Source organism: Suricata suricatta, chromosome 3 (assembly GCF_006229205.1).
Source record: "Suricata suricatta isolate VVHF042 chromosome 3, meerkat_22Aug2017_6uvM2_HiC, whole genome shotgun sequence".
NCBI lineage: Eukaryota > Metazoa > Chordata > Mammalia > Carnivora > Herpestidae > Suricata > Suricata suricatta.
In genome coordinates this window covers 105,171,051-105,191,669 of record NC_043702.1, presented here as the reverse complement: position 1 = coordinate 105,191,669, position 20,619 = coordinate 105,171,051, and the positions used below count along the sequence as shown (strand labels likewise).

Sequence of the window (20,619 nt, the reverse complement as noted above, 5' to 3'; positions counted from 1 at the left end):
TATGTATGTATTTATTTAGCGCAAGCAGGGGAGAGGCAGAGAGAAAGAGGGAGAATCCTAGGCAGGCCCTGCACTGTTAGCAGAGAGCCTGACACAGAGCCTGACACAGGGCCTGAACCCAAGAACCATGAGATCATGATGTGAGCTGACAGCCCAACCAGCTGAGCCACCCAGGTGCCTCTCCTTCCCTTTACCTGGCACTTGGGCCACGCACTTCACCCCTCCTGCTATGGTCTGCTTCTTCATAGAGCTCCTTGTGGGGAGTCTGTGATCCTGCCATCCACACGTAGTAGACACAGTGCTAAATGATTTGGAGTGTGAGGCTCCAGGGCAGAAGCAATGGGAAAGGTTTTGCAAAGCACCTTGTCTAGTGTGGCAAGTACAAGTCTTGGGTTCAAATCCTCGCTGTCTCTGGGCAGGTTACTTACCCCTCAGAGCCTCAGTTTTCTTATTTGTGAGGATTAAATGGAGAGCAGGGTCTCCATTTCACACCATGGATACTGACAGTTGGTGGACCAGCTCATGGGCCCAGCTCTATGCTGCGGTGGGGGTGGCTGAGGCACCTTAGGTGAGTATGGGGTATGCGACTGTGCCTGGGCACTCTGTGTGGGTCCTGTGGGGCTATCCTGGCTGAGTCCAGGGCATGCTTGGCCCAGCAGTGGTGCAGGAGATGGTGGGCCCCAGGGCTCGGGGAAGGAGGAAGGAGGCATTGTCTGGAGAGGGCCTCATGGGGGCAGGGTAACCAGATGGACACTCCTTTACTTCCCACCCTTTCAACCCTCCCACTCTGATTCCTTCTCCTTATAGGCAACAGAATCCCTTCCAGCTTTTAGAAAATCTAGAAGTTTCCAGAGCTGTTGCAGAGGATGGCCAGGGCCCGGCCATCAGAATCTGGGGGTGGGCGTCCACCCCCAGGCCTTGTCCCTCTCTGACCTTTCCTGTGGCCTCCTTTGGCACATTCCCGTGATTTTTAAAAAAATTTTTAATGTTTATTTATTGTTTAGAGAGAGAGAGAGACAGAGCAGAGAGAGAGGTAGACACAGAATACAAAGCAGCTCCAGGCTCCAAGCTGTCAGCACAGAGCCCAATGCAGGGCTTGAACCCACGAACTGCAAGATCACGACCTGAGCCAAGGTCAGACACTAAACCGACTGAGCCACCCAAGCACCCCCGGATTTTTTTTTTTTTTTAAGAATTGGTAACTCTGTTCAACTTCCCCTTGGTGTTGAATTGTGTTTCTCCTAGCAAAGAGGGCCCCAGAGGAGGAAGGGGCAGTCGGCATGAACCCAGCAGGCGCAGAGGGTGTGCTGCTATTCGTTACGATTTCTGGGGACTCTGCCACCTCTCCCTGTCCTCACTGCGTCAGCCCTTCTGGAGCCTTGGGTGGGAGCCTGGATGTACCAGTGGAGGGATGCGGGCCAGACGCCTGGGGCCCCCTCTTAGTCGGTGAGACAGGGACTCTTGAGCTGATGGTCTTCTCAAGCCCTGGGAAGCCGCAGTGGATGGGCCTCTCATACTCACCTGGTCCTCACCTCCCTCCTTTGATTATAGAGGTAGGACACAGCGACCTGGAGTGTGATGACCTGTCCAGGCCTCCCGCGGCCCCACATCATCCCCCTGAGCTCTCTGCTGAGGCAGTGAACCCCCTGCTCCTGCCCGGTATGCACTGACCTCTTGTGTCTGCTGGGGCTGCATGAGATGGTGCCTTCCCCTCAGTCTGCCTCTTGCCCACCTGCCCACCCTATTTCTCTACCCGCTCCTTCCCACCCCCCAAGCACAGAAAAGCAGGGTGCGAGCATCAAAAGAAAGCCTGAAGGAGCACCTGTGTGGCTCAGGCGGTTGAGCGTCTGACTCTTGACTTTGGCCCAGGTCATGATCTTGTCATTCGTGCACAGAGCCTGCTTGGGATTCTCTCCCTCCCTCTCTCTCTGCCCCTCCCCTGCATGCACACCCACACACTCTCTCGCTCTCAAAATAAATAAATGAACTTGAAAAAGAAACAAAGAAGGCAGCCTACAAAAGCCTGTTGTGGCCCCCGCACAATCATTACGTCAGCTGCGTGGCACCCTCTGGTCTGTTTGTGGCTCCACTTTCTTCCCTACTCCAGGCCTTACCCTTGATCGGATTACGTGGGGGTCAACCCGTCCTTCCCCTCCAGTCCCTTACCAGTTCTCCTCCTACCTCCACTAGTGGAATGCAGTGGAATAAGCCTGCTCCACTGGAGAGCCCTGAACCGGCCAGTCCCCAGCCCTTGACTCCCTGTATGTGAACCTGGGGGTCCGTGGGGTGCCCCCTGGGTACCCGGGGCTTGTGGACAGTTCAGGGCTGCAGGCAGGAAGCTTCCAGGTAGATGACAGCCTGGGAGTCAGCATAAGGGCTGGGGTAGGGCCCCCCGCCCTCCCCTGACTGCTGGGCCACAGCTGCTGGTCTGCACTTTGGTGGCTGGACTGGGTGGGAGCTATTTAAAGGTGGTTCTGGGCATCCACTGCCTTGAATAACAAAAATATCAACAATAACCAAAATAGTAGATGTGTTAGAAAAAAATACTACTTATCTTGTCTGCTTTAGGTGCTATTTATTTATTTATTTATTTATTTATTTATTTATTTTTAAGTATTTAGTTTTGAGAGAGAGAGAACCAGCAGGGGAGGCGCAAGGAGAGGGGAGTACAAAGGAGCCAAAGCAGGCTCTATGCTGACAGCAGAGAGCCTGATGCAGGGCTGAAACTCATGAACCACGAGATCATGACCTGAGCTGAAGTCGGATGCTACATCACCTGGGAACTATTTAATAGTTACAGTTTCACAGATGTGGACACAGAGCATTCCAATTGGTGAAATAATTGAATGACCTGTTTGCATATTGAGGTTGAACTTTTCTGATAGGAACAGACATGTGTAAAGGGCTAAGGGCATCCAGTGGGACAAGTGAGTCTCTGTGGCTAGGGCGAAGTCAGAGAAGGCTGCCTGGAGGAGGTGATATGAAATAGCAGTAATGGGCTGGCATCATTAAGGAAGCAGGGTTTCCTGATGGAGACTTTGGGGGCCCAGGGCTCACCTTTGCTTGGCTCTAATGCAGGTGGGTCCTCTGGCAGGGACTCCCCCTCCCCCTGGCCCTGGCTTTGTGCTCTGCACAGGCTATTCCCCCACCCAGCTAAGCTAAGCAAGCAACTGAGGAGGGGTCTGTGGGAGGTGTGCCTTTGAGGGACAGATTCCACCCCTCTGTTGATGGCCAGTGTCCTGGAGCCTAGGGCTGAGAATAGCACCCACACTTGCATGAGGGGACAGGTGGGGGAGGGTGGTGGCTCTGGGGGTGGTTGTGCTGACATCTCTGAACAGGTGGTGTGGGGTGCTGGGCCAAGGGTAGGGTCGTTCCTGTCCTCTGCATGCCCCACCCAGCCTGACAGGAGGCCAGCAGGTGGCCCTGTGTCACTCACATGCCCTGGCTGTGAGCCTTCTCTGACCTCCCCCTACTGAGGGCTGCATCCCAGGCTCTGAGCCAGCAACGTCCAGGTGCATCAGGGCTGCTCAGGGTGGCTGCTGGGGGTCACCAGGGGCCAGTACTCTTCGGTGCTGCTTGGTTTCCATGGGGCCTCTACCATTTTGCCCTCTTACCACCAGAGGGGTCCAGGGTAAGGGGGTGGCTTGCAGGGTCCCAGCAGAGCTGTTGGGTGGGTGAGGGTGGGTACTGGGGGAAGGTGGGGTGTTTGCTGTCTGCCGGGTGTCATGCATAAGCCTGCGTGAGTCATGGGGAACAGGTGCGCTGGGTGGCAGGCTCCAGGAGAGGCTTGTGTGGGCTGGGGTGGAGGGCGGGACAGGGTGGGGACTAGGTGGGACAGGCTGCCTGAACTTTCTGGCTTGGGTGTGAGGACTCCCAGGTTAAGATGGTGGGGGGAGGGACAGAAAGGAAATCACCCACTCAAGCACACTTCATCCTTAATCCTCCCCTGAAGGAGAGGTCTTGGCTCTGTTTTACCGAGGAGGCTCAGGGCTCAGAGAGGTAATACTCCCCGCATAAGTTGCACAGCCTGGGCCTGGTCTCTGAACCTTCTGCCCTGAGGCCTTTCCTCCTGGAAGAGGCCCTGAGCGCAGACCCTCCTCCCTCCCTCCCCTTCCCTTCCCTTAGCAGCCTCTGGAGGAGACACTCTGAGCTGGCCCTCTGGAGCAGGAGTGACAGAGCCAGAGTGGGGAGGTGGGCAGGGGATGGGGAGTGCAGAGCCTGATGTGGGGTCTGCTCTGACTGCCCTGGGGTTCCTGGCTGTTGTGTCCCCACCTCCCCCCTTGACATCTCTGGGCACCTCAGAGTCCCCATCTCCCGTGATGAAAGTTCCTTCCCTCTTATTGCTGAAAACTTAGAGTCTTCTTCGCTTCTTTTTGTCACCCCACATACAGCCAATTCCCACCTTTTCCTGCCCTTGCCAAACCTTGGCTCTACCTGGGCCACCGCAGACACCTTTGAACTGGGCTCCCTGCTCCACCCTGCTCCTCAGTGTGTCCCCAGCAGCAGCCTGGGTGTTCTAATGCTGTGAGTCAGATCACAGCTCCTCAGGGCTTTCTATTCCATGCAGAGGTTCAAAGCCAGAGTCCTCCAGGGGCCTCCAGCTATAACCCTGTGGTCTGGCCCGTGCTGCTGAGACCGTTCGTGCAGTGGTTAGAGCAATGGCCTCTGGAGCCAGGCCTGGGGTTTCGATTCCAGCCACCTTGCTGGCTGGCTGTGTGGCCCCGGAGAGATTTTAAGGTAATGCTTTGGTTTCTTCATCTGTGAAGTGGGGATGATACTCGTATTTCCTTTGTGAGGATTTGCGGGGGATTGATGAAATCTTGCAAAGTGCTCAGCACCTGGTGTTTTGGGACTTCTTCCTCCTACACTCACCCTCTTACCTTCCCTTTGCACTGGCTTTGAGCTTCCCACCTCAGGGCCTTTGCACTTGCTTGCCCTCCGCTTGGCAAGTTCTCTCCCCTTCAGGTCTCAGGCGTCGCTCCCTGAGCTGCTTCCTAAGCACAGCACCTCCCTGGCCTCGCTCTTTCTGTGCACTGCTGTGTTTACCCAGAGACATGTGTTATCAGCAGACATGCCTCCTGGGAGTGTCGGCTCAACGATCTTGCTTCGCTCCCTGTAGAACAGAGCTAGGCAGTCTGGGGGAGGATGTCCAGGGGGCCAAGTCCCAGAGTCCAGGGGGTAGGGACCCCTCACCATGGACAGTCAGTCTGTGAGGAGGAAGTTGCTTGGGCTGTCCTGGGAAAGTTGGGGAAAAGTCCCTTTCTCCCACAGGAGTGTAGCCTGAGTGGGGTGGAGTGCCGTGTGGGGAGGTCTGGACAGTTGGTGGCTTCTGGTTGTGCAAGGGGGTGGCCAGCCTCAGTCTAGGTGGTTCTGGCCCTTCCGGAAGCCCTCCTACCCACTGTGGAAGCCTCCTTCTGCTGTTGACTAGTAATGGGCTCAGGGGATTCCTGAGACGAGTTGTCCCAAGCCTGCGCCCCTCTGGCCCCTTTGGGGCCCCAGTGCCTTTTTTAGCCTGGACCTCCTCTTGGCTGACTGTTCTTACTTAGCCATGAGATCATGGGCTGTGAGCCTCAGTTTCCTCATCTGTGGAACACCTCCCTCTTCTCACAGGATCTGGAGAGCACTTGCAAGCCTCTTGGATGCCTTTGGCTGAGTGACTGCTGCTGATGTGTGGTTCGCACATCAACCCTGGCCAGCTCAGCCAGGCCTTCCGCACGCCACCTAACCTCTTCCCCGTGCTGATGCTGGGCCCTGCTGCTTCTGCTCCCCTGTGCTCAGTTCAGGCCTGCTCCCAGCTCCCTACCCCAGCCCACCCTAGCTTCCTCTGGGCTCTGGGTGGCCCTAGCCTGGCCACTGGCCATGGGCTTATTTGCTGAATAGTTTGGAATTTCAGGCTCCCTGGGAGGGGAGGAGAGAAGGGTTCATGGGAGGAGCATTCTGGCCCACAGCCCCCTGGGGTGAGCACCTTCCTGTCCACCTGGAGAGATGGGTGTGGAGGAGTAGGAACCCCCCAGGCGCCCCTCCTGTCTCAGGGGTTAGGCCTCCAGCCCCAGGATGGAAGAGGGCCTCAGGGCTCTGTGCCCTCTGGCTTTTGACCAATCAGTCCCATCTCCAGTCACTGTGGTGGGGCTGATCCAGTTCAGGACATAAAAAAGAAAACCAAACATGGCACTTTACTCTCACCTGTGTTTCATAAAGGAAAGGGAAAATCGCTAAAAGAGGAAGGAGGTAATTTTAGAGTGGCTGTCTCCCAAGCGAGGCCCTCGGTTTCCTCAGCCAGGGGCCCACAGAAAAAGACGATGAGTGTTAGTGGACTGGGGTCAGGGGCCAGTGACTTGGAGAGCAGGAGCACTTGTGAAAAAAGCAGATGGCTAAGTGGGGGTGAGGCCAGGAGCTTTCTGGGCCGGGGGAGGGGTAGGAGGTGCCCCTGAGCCTCAGTTGGCCAGTAGGATCCTGGAAATGCTTTTCTGGTTTTGTATTGCATTGCAAAAATCCTGACAGCTTTGCATTCTGCTACACAATCTGTCTGTGTTGGTTATGTCACAAAAGTGCTTCTATCACCAGTGAAATCTTCGGAATGCAGCAAGGTGGAGTGGTGGCCGCAGGGTGATTGTCTTAGACATGCTGCCTGTTACGCTGGGTATCTGGGGACCTCCCACTTGAGAATTACCAGTTGAGTCTGAGCTTGGAAAACCATCAGGTCTGGGGCCTCTGTGAACCTCAGGTTCTTCATCTATAAAATGAGACCAGAGGCGCCTGGGTGGCTCAGTCGGTTAAGCCTCCGACTTCGGCTCAGGTCAGATCTCACGTTCGTGGGTTCGAGCCCCGCGTCGGGCTCTGTGCTGACAGCTAGCTCAGAGCCTGGAGTCTGCTTCCAGTTCTGTGTCTCCCCTCTCTGCTCCTCCCCCTCTCATGCTCTGTCTCTCTCTGTATCAAAAATAAATAAAACATTTAAAATGAGACCACAGTCACCACCTCAGGATGTCCTGCTGATCTGAGCCCAACTGAAAGTGTGGGTTTGGGTGGTGGGCTTCCCCCTAGATGGATTCTTGGACCGCGCCCTAGGGTTCTGCTTTGCAGTGTGATCTTGTAGAGTTTGGAAGGAGGGGCTGTTGTGGTACCCTCAGCCTGAGCCTGCCAGGAGCCTGGCTGGTGAGGGGAGCCCTCTGGAATGTGTGGTGGGCCGGCAGCATTTGTCCCCCTTGAGAGGAAGGCAGGATGTGAGTCGCCTGTCCTCAGAGCCTATCTCTCCTGCCACCACCTCGCAGCCAGCCTGGAGAAATGGAGGTCCTAGGACAGCGGTGCAGACAGACCAAGAGAAGGGATGGAGGCCGCTTGACGAGGCTTGTCTTTTGGAAGCAGCAATGTGTGCATGCGTGTGTGTGTGTGTGTGTGTGTGTGTGTGTGTGTGTGTGTTTGGGGGGAGGGAGGGAGAGAGAGCTGGAGTCTAGAGGCACCCTCTCTTCCCTGAGACCCACCTGCCTGGGCCATCCCTGGCCTGGAGCCCAGCTTGCCACCCTCAGCTACTGTCGGTTTCCCTTTCTCTGGTTTTCTCTCCGTTTCCCTTCCTCATTCTGGTTTCTCCTTGCCCAGTGTCTCTGGCCTCAGCTCTTCGGCCTCCTTGTGGTTCCTGCTGCCTTCCCCCCAGCGCCTGGGGGCTACTGAAGGGCCGTGGGAGGGAGCCCCGTTGGGAAGTGTGGGCGAGCTTGTGTGCACGGACACATGGGTGGGCGTCTGCAGGTGGACTCGTGGGTAGTGGGTGTGCCTGCTGCCTGTGTGTGGGAGCCTGTGAGTGTGCATGCGGTCGCTGCGTGGGGGCCCTGGGTACTGGGGAGCATTCTTGCCTCCTGGGGATGGAATGCTGCTCTTGGCTCTTGCCCAAGGCCAGTGTTTGAACATTTATCTTTCCTGAAAAGTCTTTGAGCCTTTGGGAATTTGTAAGGCAAAGCCTGAAGTGTGGCCGCCTGGCCCTGCAGGAGGGCCTGGGCGCTGTATGGCCAGGGCCTCTCTGCCTTGTGTTCTGGACTTGCTTGCTGGGGCCCCGGGCTCTGCTTCTGGGCAGGAGCCTGCGTGGCTTCTCCCTCCTGCTGGCCACAACTGGGCTGGAGTGGGGCCACACTCCTTCCAAGAGAGGGTAGGCCTCTCATTCTATCCTTTTCCCCTTGGTCCCCACCCAGCCCCAAGGCAGAGCAGGGGAGGGAGGCAGGGAGGGCGCCTGCTAGGTCCTTGGGAGATCAGCAGGGAGGAAGCAAGGCTGCATGCTCCCAAGGCGGAACTGCCCTAGGCCTCTGTGTGGGTCCTCGAGGCTCCCAGAGGCTGGGGCTGGGTGCTGAAGGTGAAGATGGAGCTATTTCCTTGAGCCCATGTCAAAGCCACACCTCAGGGGTGGCACCCTGGGAAAGGACCCAGGTGCCAGGAGCCTTGGGGTCTAGCCTTGGCCAGGCCACAGGCCACCTCAGCGCTCTGTCCCTCTGTCTTCTTTCTCATTAAATGGAAGTGCCATATGGCCTGTTGGAAGAAGAGGCCAAGGAAGGATCATCCTGGGCAAGGGGTTCAGCCTGCAGCCCAGTGCTGAGAAGGGCTCAGCCAGGCCGTTTCTCCCCCCCCCCCCCCCCCCCCCCCCAGGACAGACTCACCTGCTGGAGAAGCCCATCGTCTCTCCAACCCCAGCACATCAGTCACTGGCTAGAGGAGGCCCATGGGCAGTGTGGCCTTGGCTGGAGTGCGGTGATGGGCCTGGAGGTCTAGTTCATCTGTCACCACAGCTGAGACCCGATCCTCGCTTGTTCATGGCCAACACAAAGCCACAGGGTCCTGGGTGGCCAGCCAAATTACTTAATGTCTCAGCCTTACTTTTCTTATCTCTAAATTGGGGGTAAGAGTATATAGCTCAGGACATGGCCTAGAGATTAAATGAGATACTCAATAGCAAGGAACACCCCTCCTCCTAACGACAGCTAGGGCTCCTTTGGAGTAATGGTTCAGTTCTGGGGCATATGCAATGTGGCAGTGGGTACTGGGCTTGGGGACCTGCCTCTGTCCTCTCCCTTCGTGCCCTCTCGTGGGTGCTCCTGGGGTCTTGCCCAGTGCCTTGGGGGCACTGGAGGGTCTGAGACAGCGTTGGAACAGGCTCAGGCCACTAGTGTCAGAGCCCATCATACGGGTTGGGGGCCTGCAGCCTCGGAGCCAGTGAACAGCTGTGTGTGGGAGAGAGGGTGAAGAAGGAGGCGTCCAGGGCCCATGGCAGAGAGAAAGCCCCAGGGTGTTGGGGGTGGAGTGAACCAGAAACCGAGAGGCCCATGGGCAGACTGGGCAGAATATGCCACATTGGCACGTCTCCCCTGGGGGAGGGGACAGCTCTGGCCTTTCCCCCTTTGAGGTGTCAGAACTTCGGAACAGAGCCCAGCCGTATGTGCTGAGCGACCTGTGGGAAAACCGGGCCTTCTATCTGCCTGCCTCTCTGTCTGTCTGGGAACCTCTGTGTGAGGTGCAAAGACCTGCATCCTGTCGCTGTGGTCCCCTGACCGCAAGCTCTCCTGGGAGGAAGCAGTGAGGTGGCAGTGAGCACCCAGCCCCCCTGGTGCAGCTCACTTCTCCGCCGACCCTGACAGAGGCCAGCAACAGCGACCAGGCAGGTGCCAGGCGGAGATGATGAGGAAGGTGAATGGGGTCTCAGCGGCAGGGTGGCGGTTCTTGCAGGGGGCGGGATGAGCCCCCCACTGTCGTTGTGAGTGTGTGTGTGGGACGCTCTGGGAGAAGGGCGGGCGGTCCCCGTCTCAGCTGGCTGTGTAACACACTGTTGCAGCAGCCATGACAAGGGGTGCCGTAGCTGCTGTGGGAGCCCTGGCTTTCCTGCCTGGCCTGGAGCCTGGGCACCAGGGCTGCCTGGGGACATGGGCCTGACCTCCCTCAGCTTCCATCCTGGGGCCCTGGACTTGGCTCTTCTCCCCAGCCCTGGGTTCTAGAAAGCACTTACTCCCGCCCTGTGCCATGCCATTCGAATGTGAGCATGTGTCCCCTCAGTGCAGGGGAAGCCAGCCCCTCTCTGGAGGAAGGAGGCCTGGGAGCCACCTCCCCCCAGATGTGGGTGTTGTCTCAGGGCTCCAAGCAAGGGTAGCCCAGGGGGTGAGCACCTGCAGACCTCTTATCCACACTGTGTCTGCAGGCTGCAGGGGCTTGTGCCGGGTGAGGGTGCTGCTCCCAGTTCGGAGAATTAGGAGCGGCAGAGAGGCTCAGAGCTTACTCCTGGCTGTACGACCTTAGGCTGCATGTCCTGACTTATCTGTACTCACCTGCCATCTGTCACATGGAGGTGAAGACACCTCCTATAGGAGGGAGCGCTCGGTATTGGTAAAGTGCTTTGCTCAGTGCTTGGTGAGCAGTAAGTGATAAACTGCTCTTAGTGCAAATACCGTCCTTGGGGGGACCTTCCTGTTCCTCTGGGTTTGGTGGTCACACAGCATGGCTGTGCAGAGGCACGTGTGCCTGTCCCCAGGGGCCATTTGCTGGCAGGAAGGAGGAGAGGTGAATGTCTGGCAGGACTCCTCGTTCTGGGTGGTGGGCACAGGATGCTCTGGGCTGTGAGGGGTCGGGAAGGGGCCCTCCTTCCTCCAGAGCCCTGGTGAGCCTCTGCTCTGTGCAGGGAGGGGCTGCCCGCCTGGTTCACAGTGCAGGCTCAGTGGGGCTGTACCGTGGATGTTGCCAGAAGGACGTGTGTTTCTGCCGCCAGCTGTGCCTCTCTGCCCTGCCAGGATTGCCCCTCCTGAGGACGTCAACTCCACTGCTGTCTGAGGGTGTGCTGAGAAGAAGCAGGGTCCCTGATCTGTGGAACTGTCCTCGCGCAGAACCTTGGACAGACCACACGAATCCTGCCCCTCTCCCACCTCCTGCTCATCCTAGAAGACCATCTTGGTTGTCCTGCATTCTCTGGATGCCCAGAGTCCCCCTGCTGCTGTCAGTGGTCTGTGTGTGAGCCGGGCGCACGGAGGCCCCACTAACCACAAATCGAATGAGTGGAACACCTGTGTTCCTAAGGCCTGTGGCCTTGGCCACAGCTTGCCCCTTGGCGAATAGAGGGCTGGGTGTGTGCATGTGTCCTAGATGAAGCCACGGGTGGAGGCTGGAGAGAGCAGACTGGAGGCCTTCCCTGGGGATGGAACAGATCGAGGCATGGCTGAATAGCTTTTAGGTGACAGGGAGGGGGTGGGTCATGGTCCGGGCTCATAAAGACCTCTGAGCCAGCGGCTGGGCCATGACAGGAGTCCGGTCACAGAGGTTGGAAAAAGCAACCTGGTAGCAGGGAAGCTGTGGGACTCAACGGGCCAGATTTCATCTTCGTCCCTGTTCCGAGGCACGCAGTGCTCAGCTTGCTTTTTTGTCTAGTAGCCACACCAGCAGCATCTTGAGAGCAGGAACCCATTGGTGTCACCTATAAAATGGGTACAGTGGGGATTAACGAGGCCGAGGCCAAGGCCAGCATGAGCTCACCGGGCATTTTCCTGAGCCGCGGCCATGCGGCCGTGCCGTGGTGACCGTTCGAGGTGTGGAGAGGGTGAGCAGTTGGCCTGAGGTCACCTTCCAGAGCTTGTCACTGCCCTGCACATGGCTTTTTTGGGCCTGGGACCTGCTGGGGTGAGCTGGATTGTCCAAGACCAGTCTTCAGGTGATGTGAGAGTCAATTCTCATCCTAATTCTAACGTTGACCTTTCACGGTCAGCTTTCCATCTGGGTGTCAGGCTGAGTACTTCCTGACACAGCCCTCACATTTTGCCTAAGAGGATACTTAGCCTGAGAGTGGGATGTTTTGTTGAAGGTCGTGGCTTAGATTAGCCAGCAGCCACCAGGAACAAGCTGTGTGTCTGCTCCTTGCCCAGCCCTTTGTAGGAGCTGGGGATGCGCAAGAGGCTGGACACCGTCTCTGACCTCAGGCTGCATATGCCAGGGCAAGAGAGCCAGAGGCAGACACTCGAGTACACCCCCCAGCAGTGAGGAGAGTAGGTCCTAGGCCTTAAGTGGTACTGAGTGGTAATTGGGGAGAGAGAGGGCAGGGATGGCTCACAGAGGTAGCACATGAGCAACGTTTTGACGGATGGATAGGAGTTCACTGTGTGTGCACGGATGCCCATGCATGTACGTTCAGTGCGTGCGCACCTGAATTCTGTCTGGCTTCTTGGGATGGTATCAGTCTGTGCCTCGTGTGGGGGTTGCTTGGTGTTAGGCTTGGCCCCTAATGGTGTGAAGGCTGCTTGAAGGCCTTTTAGGAGATTGTTGTTACTTGAGTATGCCAGGTACAGAGATCTATTTTCCATAGAGGAGCCTTAAGGTGGGTGCTGGTGTTCTCTTGATTTGCCAAACAAGGCCCTGGAGGCTCAGAGAGAAAGTGCGTTTTCTGATGGGTCTTCTTGCTGCCTGGTGTAGGTCACTGTGGCTGGCCGCTCTCAAGGTCCGAAGGTCTCCCTGGTGGGCTGCTGTCTGGGTGGAGCCCATAGCCAGGTGTGCGCGTCTGTGCAGACCTGGGGCTCGGAGACCTCGAGCTCTGGTGACACGATGGGCATTGGGGACTTTTGCTGACTGGGTACATCTCCTCAGGGAGAAGGGGGGGTGTCGGGGGACAGGGCCAGCTTCCCAGTGTTCTGGCCTTGAGGGCTGACCAGGCCCAGACCCTGTTCCCCAGGAGCCTTACCCTTGTGGCCTCTGTCGACTTCTGGAAGTTATTCCCACCTGGTGCTCCATTTCTGTCTTTGGAGGTGGTGGGGCCAGCGTCTGATAGCAGGGTGATTCAACTACTCCAGCTCCGAGCAGGATGGCCAGGCACCTCCACAGCTTCACCCTGTTTCCAAGGGACCAGCTGGCTGTTGCTGCCAAAGGGGAGGAGTTGGGGAGCCCATGGATGGCGGGAAGTGCCGATTTTCTGGCTCAGGGTGGTTTTGTTTGCCTTTTTCCTCTCACCTCGACACCAGCCTGCAGCTGCGCTTGCCTCATAAACGGTGTTCTGACCATTGCAGGCACAAGGCTGTTGTGGGCTGCTGTCCCAGGCCCCCCCTGCTCCCCATGCTGCCCACGCCCTCCCTCACCATCCTCTGTGACTTCTGGTCACCTTGAGCTATTCGGAATTTCCTGGTAATATACCTCATCTCTGGTCTCCTCACTCTGCTGTAAGCTCTCCCAGCCATCTGAGCTGCCACTTCCCCCAGGAAGTGTTCCCTGATTGCCCAGGCTGTGTGGGATCCCGAGTCCCGGCTCCCACAGTGCCAGGTGCATCCCTCTGTCTGGCCTGGTCCATGTCTGATTGAGGTCTGCTGTCCCAGCAGAGAAGCCCACACTGTGTGCGTAGCGGGCCCTTGACGAGATGGCTAAACGTTCTTTCTCCACGCTAAGAGCTCACCGTGGCCCCAGAGCCAGCTGGAGGGGGTGCAGCGGGGCAGCATGGGCTAGAGAGGGTCTGGACTCTGTTCTGGGACAGGCCTTCCTCGGTTCGGGCTGCCTTTGCCCCCTTGACCAGCCACCCCCACCCACTGCCACCTTTCCTTCTCATTCTCTTCAGGTTGTGGCCGCTGCCTGGACTAAAGGTGTCAGTGTTGTCCTGCTTCCCGTGGGGGTGCCATAAGTGGGGATCTCTGCCTCTCTTTCTTCCCGTAAACCCACCTGGTCACTGCCACACCTTCCCCTTTCTGCCCCCATATCTCATCTTTCTCATTCCCGGCCCTCTCCTTCCCTGCTGCCTTAACCCCTGCTGGTCTCCACCCCCTTATCTCTCTCATCTTACGTCCTCTCTGGCTCTGGATCTAGCTCCTTCTCTTTTAGGTGTTTCCCCCTCTTCTGACCTTGGATCTCCCTGCCCTTACCCGTCCATCTCTGCTCTCCCCACACAGCTGAGAAAGCACAGTGTGACTCACAGGGGGAGAGTCCACTTTTGAGACATCTAGCTGGGAGGAGAGAGGGTGGCTGCCAGCCCGTGTGTGTGTGTGTGTGTGTGTGTATGTGTGTGTGTGTGTGAATGCATGTGTTAGTGTATGTGTGAATGCATGTTAGTGTGAGTGTGTGTGAATGCATGTGTGTGTCTGAGAATGCATGCATGTGTGTTAGTGTGAGTGTGTGTGAATGCATGTGTGTTAATGTGTGTGTGAATGCATGTGTGTTAGTGTGAGTGGGACCGGCATGGCCTGATGGGCTGTAGAGAAAGGAGCAGAGTGGCTGGCGCAGGTCACTTCTGGAAATCTAGTCAGATTGGGACACCAAGAGCCTGACCCCCAGCCACCCTTTGCTGCCCTCCTGTCATGGAGGGGGCTACCTCCCGCTCGGGGTGTTCTGCTCCTCCCTCTGGGATGCATGAACTCTCAGCCCAGGACGTGGAGTAATGGGGGGAAGTGGGGCTGCTCTTATCTGGCCCTCTTGTGCTCAGCTCACGTTTTAGCTGCCAGGGTTGGGGTGGAGCCCCCAGGGGTGTGGTGTGAGATCAGCAAGGAGGGATGCCTGCCCCCACAGCTGCCTTAGGAGCTCCCCTCCTCCTGGTTTCAGCCCCTAAAGCAAACCTGACCTACGTTCCTCCTCTTGGCCAATGGGCGAGCCCTGGATGGAGGGTGGGAAGGTCTCAAGGCTGGATGGACTCAGGGTTGCCTTTGGGGATCACAGCAGCCATGAGACCTTCTGAAGGTCCTAGTGCCCTGGGCTGGGTGTTACTGACTGCGGGCCTCCAGGACCCTGGCGGGGTGGGGAGCATCTGTGGTATTGGCGATTGGGCACCCTGCGTTAGTCACTCACTTTCTTATGGTAATGCTTCCTTCCTTCTTGGCCTTGGCAGGTCCTCCAGAAACTAGGGAAGGCGGATGAGACGAAGGATGAGCAGTTTGAACAGTGTGTCCAGAATTTCAACAAACAGCTGGTGAGTGTGGGTGGCCTTTGGCCTTAGGGAGCTTGTGCAAAATGGAATTGTGGCTGCCAGGTAGAAAACGCCAAGAGCTGAATTCATGGAGTAAGAGGGAGGGGAGCAGGGGCCAGTGCAGGCTGTCAGGTTACAAAAGACTTCCTGGAGGAGGGAGCAGTGGCTCTGGGCCTGGGCCATGGGACAGGAGGAGCCCTGGCGGTGGGTGTGGCGTTAGGGTGGGAGCAGGGAATGGGTTTTGGCCTGATTCTAGAAAACCTTGAGACTCAAGGCAAGTAGGAGCTAAAGATGCTTCTTGGGAGGAGAGTGGCCTTTGCAGAGTGTGCTGTGGGAACGGAGCAGACAGGATCTGATTTGAACAGCTGCTGAACATGGCCCATGTGTGTGCCTCCCAACATCCCTGCAAGGCATCCAGTATTGTTGTTCCCTTTTTATAGATGAAGCAGTCAAGGTCTAGAGAAGCTGGGTAATTTGTCCAAGGCCATCTTGTTTTGGGAGTGGATTTGGATCCATGCTTGTTTGGTCCCAAGGACTGCAGTGGTACTATTGTCAAGTCCCTTAAGCAGGGGCTTAATCACACTGAAAGCCTGGGGGCAGTGGTTCGATACAAGGGAGGATTTCTGGTATCTTCTTGACTGAAGGACCCTGAATGCCTCAACTGGGATGTCCCTGAAACTTTTTCCTCACATAAATCTGCTAACTCTAGAATAAGCTACTTCTGTGGCTCTGTCTGAGAACACAGAAGCGGGAATGAGATGACCTTGGTGATTCTCCTGTCCCTGGGAAGGGCGAGGCAGTAGGAAGGGAGGGAGAGCTGGGCCATGCCCCATACCTTCTGCAGCCATGCTCTGTGAGTGACAAATGGGGATGGAGGCCAAGAGAGGCCACAAGGAGTGAGAGTGGGGATGAGGTCAGAGTCTAAGCTCTTTGAGGAAAGGGGCCAAATAGGCCCAACCAGTCCTCTTCCTCCTCCTTGTTCATGTCTGAGGCCGTTGAAAGCTCTGAAGGGGCCCACCTATGCTTCTGCAGCTGGGGTACACATGGGGGAGGGGGTCTTCTTTGGAGGACCTTGACAGTTCACTGGCCAGGGGTGGGGGCTGGGGAGCATGCTGGGACATAGCTGGGGTGATAGGGGAGGGCCAGGGAACATAGTGGGAGGGTCAAGGAGCAGCTGGGAGAAGATCAGAAAGCAGCTGGGAGAGGGCTGGGGCACATGTGGGGAGAGGGGCTGGAGGCCTGCTGGGTCAGAGTTGGGGCCATGCCGGGAGAGTCCTAGGGAGAATGCTGGGAGACGGCCAGGGGCCTGCTGGGAGAGGGCTGGGTTGGGGGCATGCTGGGAGAGAGCTGGGGCGTGCTGGGAAAGAACTAGGGGGTATGCTGGCTGCGAGAGAGTAGGGGGCATGCTGCGAGAGGACCTGGGGCATGCTAAGAGAGGGCTGGGAGGCATGCTGGGAAAGAACCAGGGGTTGAGGGGCATGCTGGGAAAGGGCTAGTGGGTATGCTGGGAAAGGGCCAGGGGGCATGCTGGGACAGGGCCTGAGGACATGCTGGGAGAGGGGGATGCCGAGACCAGCTGGGGGAGTCCCCAGGGCCAAGTTTATCCTTACCTGCCAGAGGAGCTCTGTTGAAAGGTTCCTTAGGGCAGGGATGGTAGCCCTCATGGCTGACTGTCCCCCAGGCCACTAACGGGAGGTGTTTCAAGGCCCCAGCAGGTGCCATGACAGAGCCATCCACTGCCTCTGTGGCCCTGTTTGAGCCCCTTCTCCTTGGGCCTCTGTTATTTCACCTGCAAAATGTAGGCTTGGATAAGAAACCTGATATCTTTGCTTGTAATTCTGTCTTCTGCAAGCTCCTGGGGTTTATCCCCTACTCAGCTGGCTTCCTCAGGCTGTGGGATGCTCCAAAAGTCTTCTAGGGAATCACTGTGGCTACAGTACCTATGATACACTAGGTACTGCTTGCGTTTCGGACACTAACTTTGCATTCTTGAGGTGGATACTGATATTCTTCATTTTATAGATGGGTACTTGAAGCTCAGAGGGGTTAAGTGACCCTTCCAAGGACACACAGTGTATGGTGTCTTGATCTGTCCACTCTCACGCACCCCTGCTGGAGCGGAGCCCCAGTCCTGAGGACACCTGGTTGGGCTGGGGAGAGAGATCAGGGCAGCTCCTGAGCTGGGCAAGGGGTGACCTGAGCTGGGCGGGGGTGACCTGAGCTGGGCAGAGGTGATGGGGCTTCTCAGAGCAGGCTGGGCTGTTTGGTAGAAGGTAAAAAAAGCACGGGTCTGGGAGCTGAGGTTCCCTGTGGTCTGGCCCCAGTGCTGTGACCACAGCGTTGCTCTCCACCTTCGTCCCTCAGAGTCATCCCCTCTGGGCCCCAGCTCTGGACAGGGAGTCACTCAGCGATCCTTGGGTACAGGGGCCAGGGCTAAAGATAGCCCATACAGGTGGTGGACACGGAGGGGTCACTTGAGCTGGGGCTTTGTCCTCAAATTGGGTAGGGTGGCCGGCAAGTCAGAGGGGTGGATGTGAAGTTTCATATGAAGCTTGGGGTGTCCCTCCCTTGGGGTTGAAGGCAGCCATGCAGTTCTGGATTAGATTGGGGCCTGGGGGTAGCTGCGGCCCTGGGCCTGAGTGACCCTGAGAAAGGCGGGGTGGAGGTGGGGTGTGGAGAGTCTGGAAGCTGAGTTCTTCTGCTGTGTATCTGTGAACACCAAGCACGGTGGGCCCAGCACCAGTCGGGGACTAGGATGGCAGAAATATGGTTCTCAAGGAAGCAAATCTTCTACCCCCCATGAGTGCCCTTGGTGAGGGTGTAGGTCACCCGGCTGTCACAGGGGCAGGTTTCAGAGCCCCTCCTGGCCCCACTAAGTGCCAGTCTTGGCACTTCTGCCCTCTGTCCCTGCACTGGGAAACCCCAAGGGCCCACTCACCTCCCCTGCTGCCACCCTGCAGCTCAGGTCCAACTCGGGCCTTCCTGGAAACCATCCCGGGTCTGCCCGGTGGGCCAGGCGCTTCCTTCGGAGTCACCTGTAGCTTGCACCCAGGGCTCCTTTGTGCTGTTTGCTTCTCTGTCGCTGAGCTGGTGCAGGTCTGATTCCTTCTTGATCTTAGGGCCTGCTCGGCTCAAAGAGGCGTCCCTGGCGATTGGGTGAGGAGCCTTTGGAACTGACAGCAGAGAAGCAAGAGTCAGAGGGGCCAGAGGGGGTCCATGCAGGAGCACTGGGAAGATGGGGGCTGAGATCTTCAGACCACTGGTTGGGGCTGGTGTCAGGGAAGGCAGGCAACACCCTTTGCAAGGAGGTGGAGCAGAAATGTAGGGGGCTGGCCAAGCCACCATGTGGAGCTACCCTGAGTTTTGTTATAGGGCTGTGGGTCCTTCCAGACTCTGAGTCCAGACCCAGGAGGGCAGGTTGGGACTGTGTTCCAGAGCTTTGTGCTTCTTCCCCTGGCTGCTCTGTGAGGGGTGTTAGAGCCTTGGGAACCTCCAGAGAGTCATTTCTTGATGCCCTATGAGGGGGCCAGGGTGTCAGTTTGGGAGCAAACCCAGGTTCTGTGTTGGCCTGCCTAGGCACTGGCCTTCTGCAGGCAGCTGTGTGGGGGAGGGCTGCGGCTGACCCTGGGGGGCTGACTGGGGGGAGGGCTGCATGGGGGAGGGTTGTGTGGGGGAGGGCTGCGGCTGACCCCTGGGTGGGGGTGGGGGAGCTGGCTGGGGGGTGTGGCTTTGGGGCCCAGCTGCAGATGGCACGTGCGAGGCAGAGCGCTGGGCGGCCCCTTGCACATCTGTGCTCGGTGTGCCTGCTCACAGCGAGGCCTTGTTTGGGAGACACAAGGAGCCCTGGTACGGCCTGAGGCCCCGGGCAGGCACCGCAGCCCACCCCACGGAGACCTCTTCCTCGGGGTGCCGTGTAGGACAGTGGGGAGTGGAGTGAGATGACCGAGCTTGGCAGGAAGAGGAGCTGAGCCTGGAAGATTCTGCAATAGCATCACAGCGTGAGCACACTTGAGTCATCACCTCAGCCACCAAAGCATCAAGAGTGGGGACAGCCCTTCGTCATTTCCAGTCCCACAAGGTCCACATCTGATCTGAGATGGAACTCCAGAGAGCTCTAGATCCAGGGCTGTGGACTGGCCTCTTGTTTCTTCCTTTAATCTCTAATCAACAAGCCTCGAACTTTGATGTTCCTCAGAGTTAGGTGTGGCCACGGCTCTATAGGCTTCTCGGGGGGGTTAAAGGAATTCTGGGGAGGGTTTCCCCCCCAACTGTACATCTTATGCACTGCCCTGAAACCCTCCATGCACGACGTGTCTTCTGTCTTCTGGAAGCATTCGCTGTAATACATAGGCAGTGTTGTGTGGAGCCTGCGTGTGCAAGCCGTGGGGGCCCTCACCAGTCTCCCCCCAACCCCCCGGGCTGTGAACACTGGGCGAGCCACCGAGCCATTCAGCTTCCTTGTTTGTTAGCTGGGGACATGTGATACCATGAAGACGGTACAGGAAGGGAAGCGGCTGGTGTGCGATGCTCTGAGGACACTGGGGGAGGAAGAGCGGGCCCTGGCTAGAAGGAGGGAGGGCCTGTTGAGGGGGGGCAGGAGAGGTTTGAGGGTGCCTGGGGCGAGCCTAGGGGGTCCTCTGTGTCCCTGCTTGCCCTCAGCTGGGGTAGGGACCACTTTTCATCTGCAGAAGCCCCAGACAGGCCAGGAGCAGGGCTGTGGTGGTCGCCGGGTCCACGTCTCTCTCACCCTCTGCCAGGGTATAAGGGCAAGGGGACCCAGGGTGGTGCTGACGTGTGTGCAGGGAGGGCCAGGAGGTGCCAGGTCAATTCTCTTCCCCAGTCCAGAGGCCCTGCCCTCCTCATGCCCTGCCCCCGTCCTCCCCGTGTCACTATCCTCAGCATAGAGCTGAGCCTTGAAGGCCAGGTGCCTGGCCTGGCCACTTACACTGTCCCCTGAGCACACATTAGCTTGTGGTCTGCCAGGTGGGGGTCATTCACCTTCACCTGACAGATGAGGAGACTGAGGTTACAGGGGTTTGGTAACTTGCTTGAGGCTACACGTCTAGTAAGGGCCGGACTTGGGGCTTCATAACCCCAAACCCCATGTGTGTGCACTCCCACTTTACACACCGCCTCTGGAAACCTGCACATCTCACTGTTGGTGGCCTCGTACCTCACCTGTGCCTCAGCCTTTTGGCCTTCTCTCTCCCCTGGGACTCAGCTGTCCTGCCTCTGCCTTGTGTGGTATTGATAATCCAGAGGGACTGTGGGCTCTGCCCGGGGGGCCATCCCTTGTGCTGTTTCTGCTGCCTCAGGGAGCCTGTGGGGCTGCCTCCCCAGCTCAGGGTCTTTACCGCCTGGCCCAGCCCCCTGGCCAGGCTTTTCCTCCTACATCCTACACCCTCCCTCTTGGCTGGGCCAGTGTCCTGAGAGACCCACCCTTCTCCAAAGCCTGGCCAAGCCGTTCCCTTTCGCTTTCCACAGCCTACCTGCCCACGCCCTTCCAGCGCCACGCTGTGTCCCTGGCACAGCACACTGGGAGCCTGCTGGTGTAAACTTTCAGGAAAAGGTGCTGGGTGTCCCACTCCTGTGTTCTGTGCTCTCTGGTCACCTGGTCCCATACCTGGTAGGCATGTGTGCTGTGCCGTGTGTGATTCAGCCTGCACCCCCTGAGTCTTAGGGTGGAGGGGTCTCTATTTCCCTGCCTTCCTTACAGGGCTGCAGAGAGTGCCTGGAAGAGG

General features: G+C 57.7%; 1 protein-coding gene across 16 annotated transcripts in view; it reads left to right on the top strand.

Moving 5' to 3' along the window:
• The window catches only part of BIN1 (bridging integrator 1), a 53,542-nt gene that overhangs the window by 11,911 nt on the left and 21,012 nt on the right, over nucleotides 1-20,619 (top strand). For 14 of the 16 annotated variants that reach the window (XM_029934747.1, XM_029934757.1, XM_029934756.1 and 11 more), the window contains exon 2: nucleotides 14,801-14,881. In XM_029934747.1, the coding sequence (XP_029790607.1) occupies nucleotides 14,801-14,881 (81 nt within the window). Of the gene's footprint in view, nucleotides 1-9,583; nucleotides 9,661-14,800; nucleotides 14,882-20,619 lie in introns of those variants that run through there. The other 2 variants (XM_029934758.1, XM_029934744.1) reach the window with 1 other exon arrangement.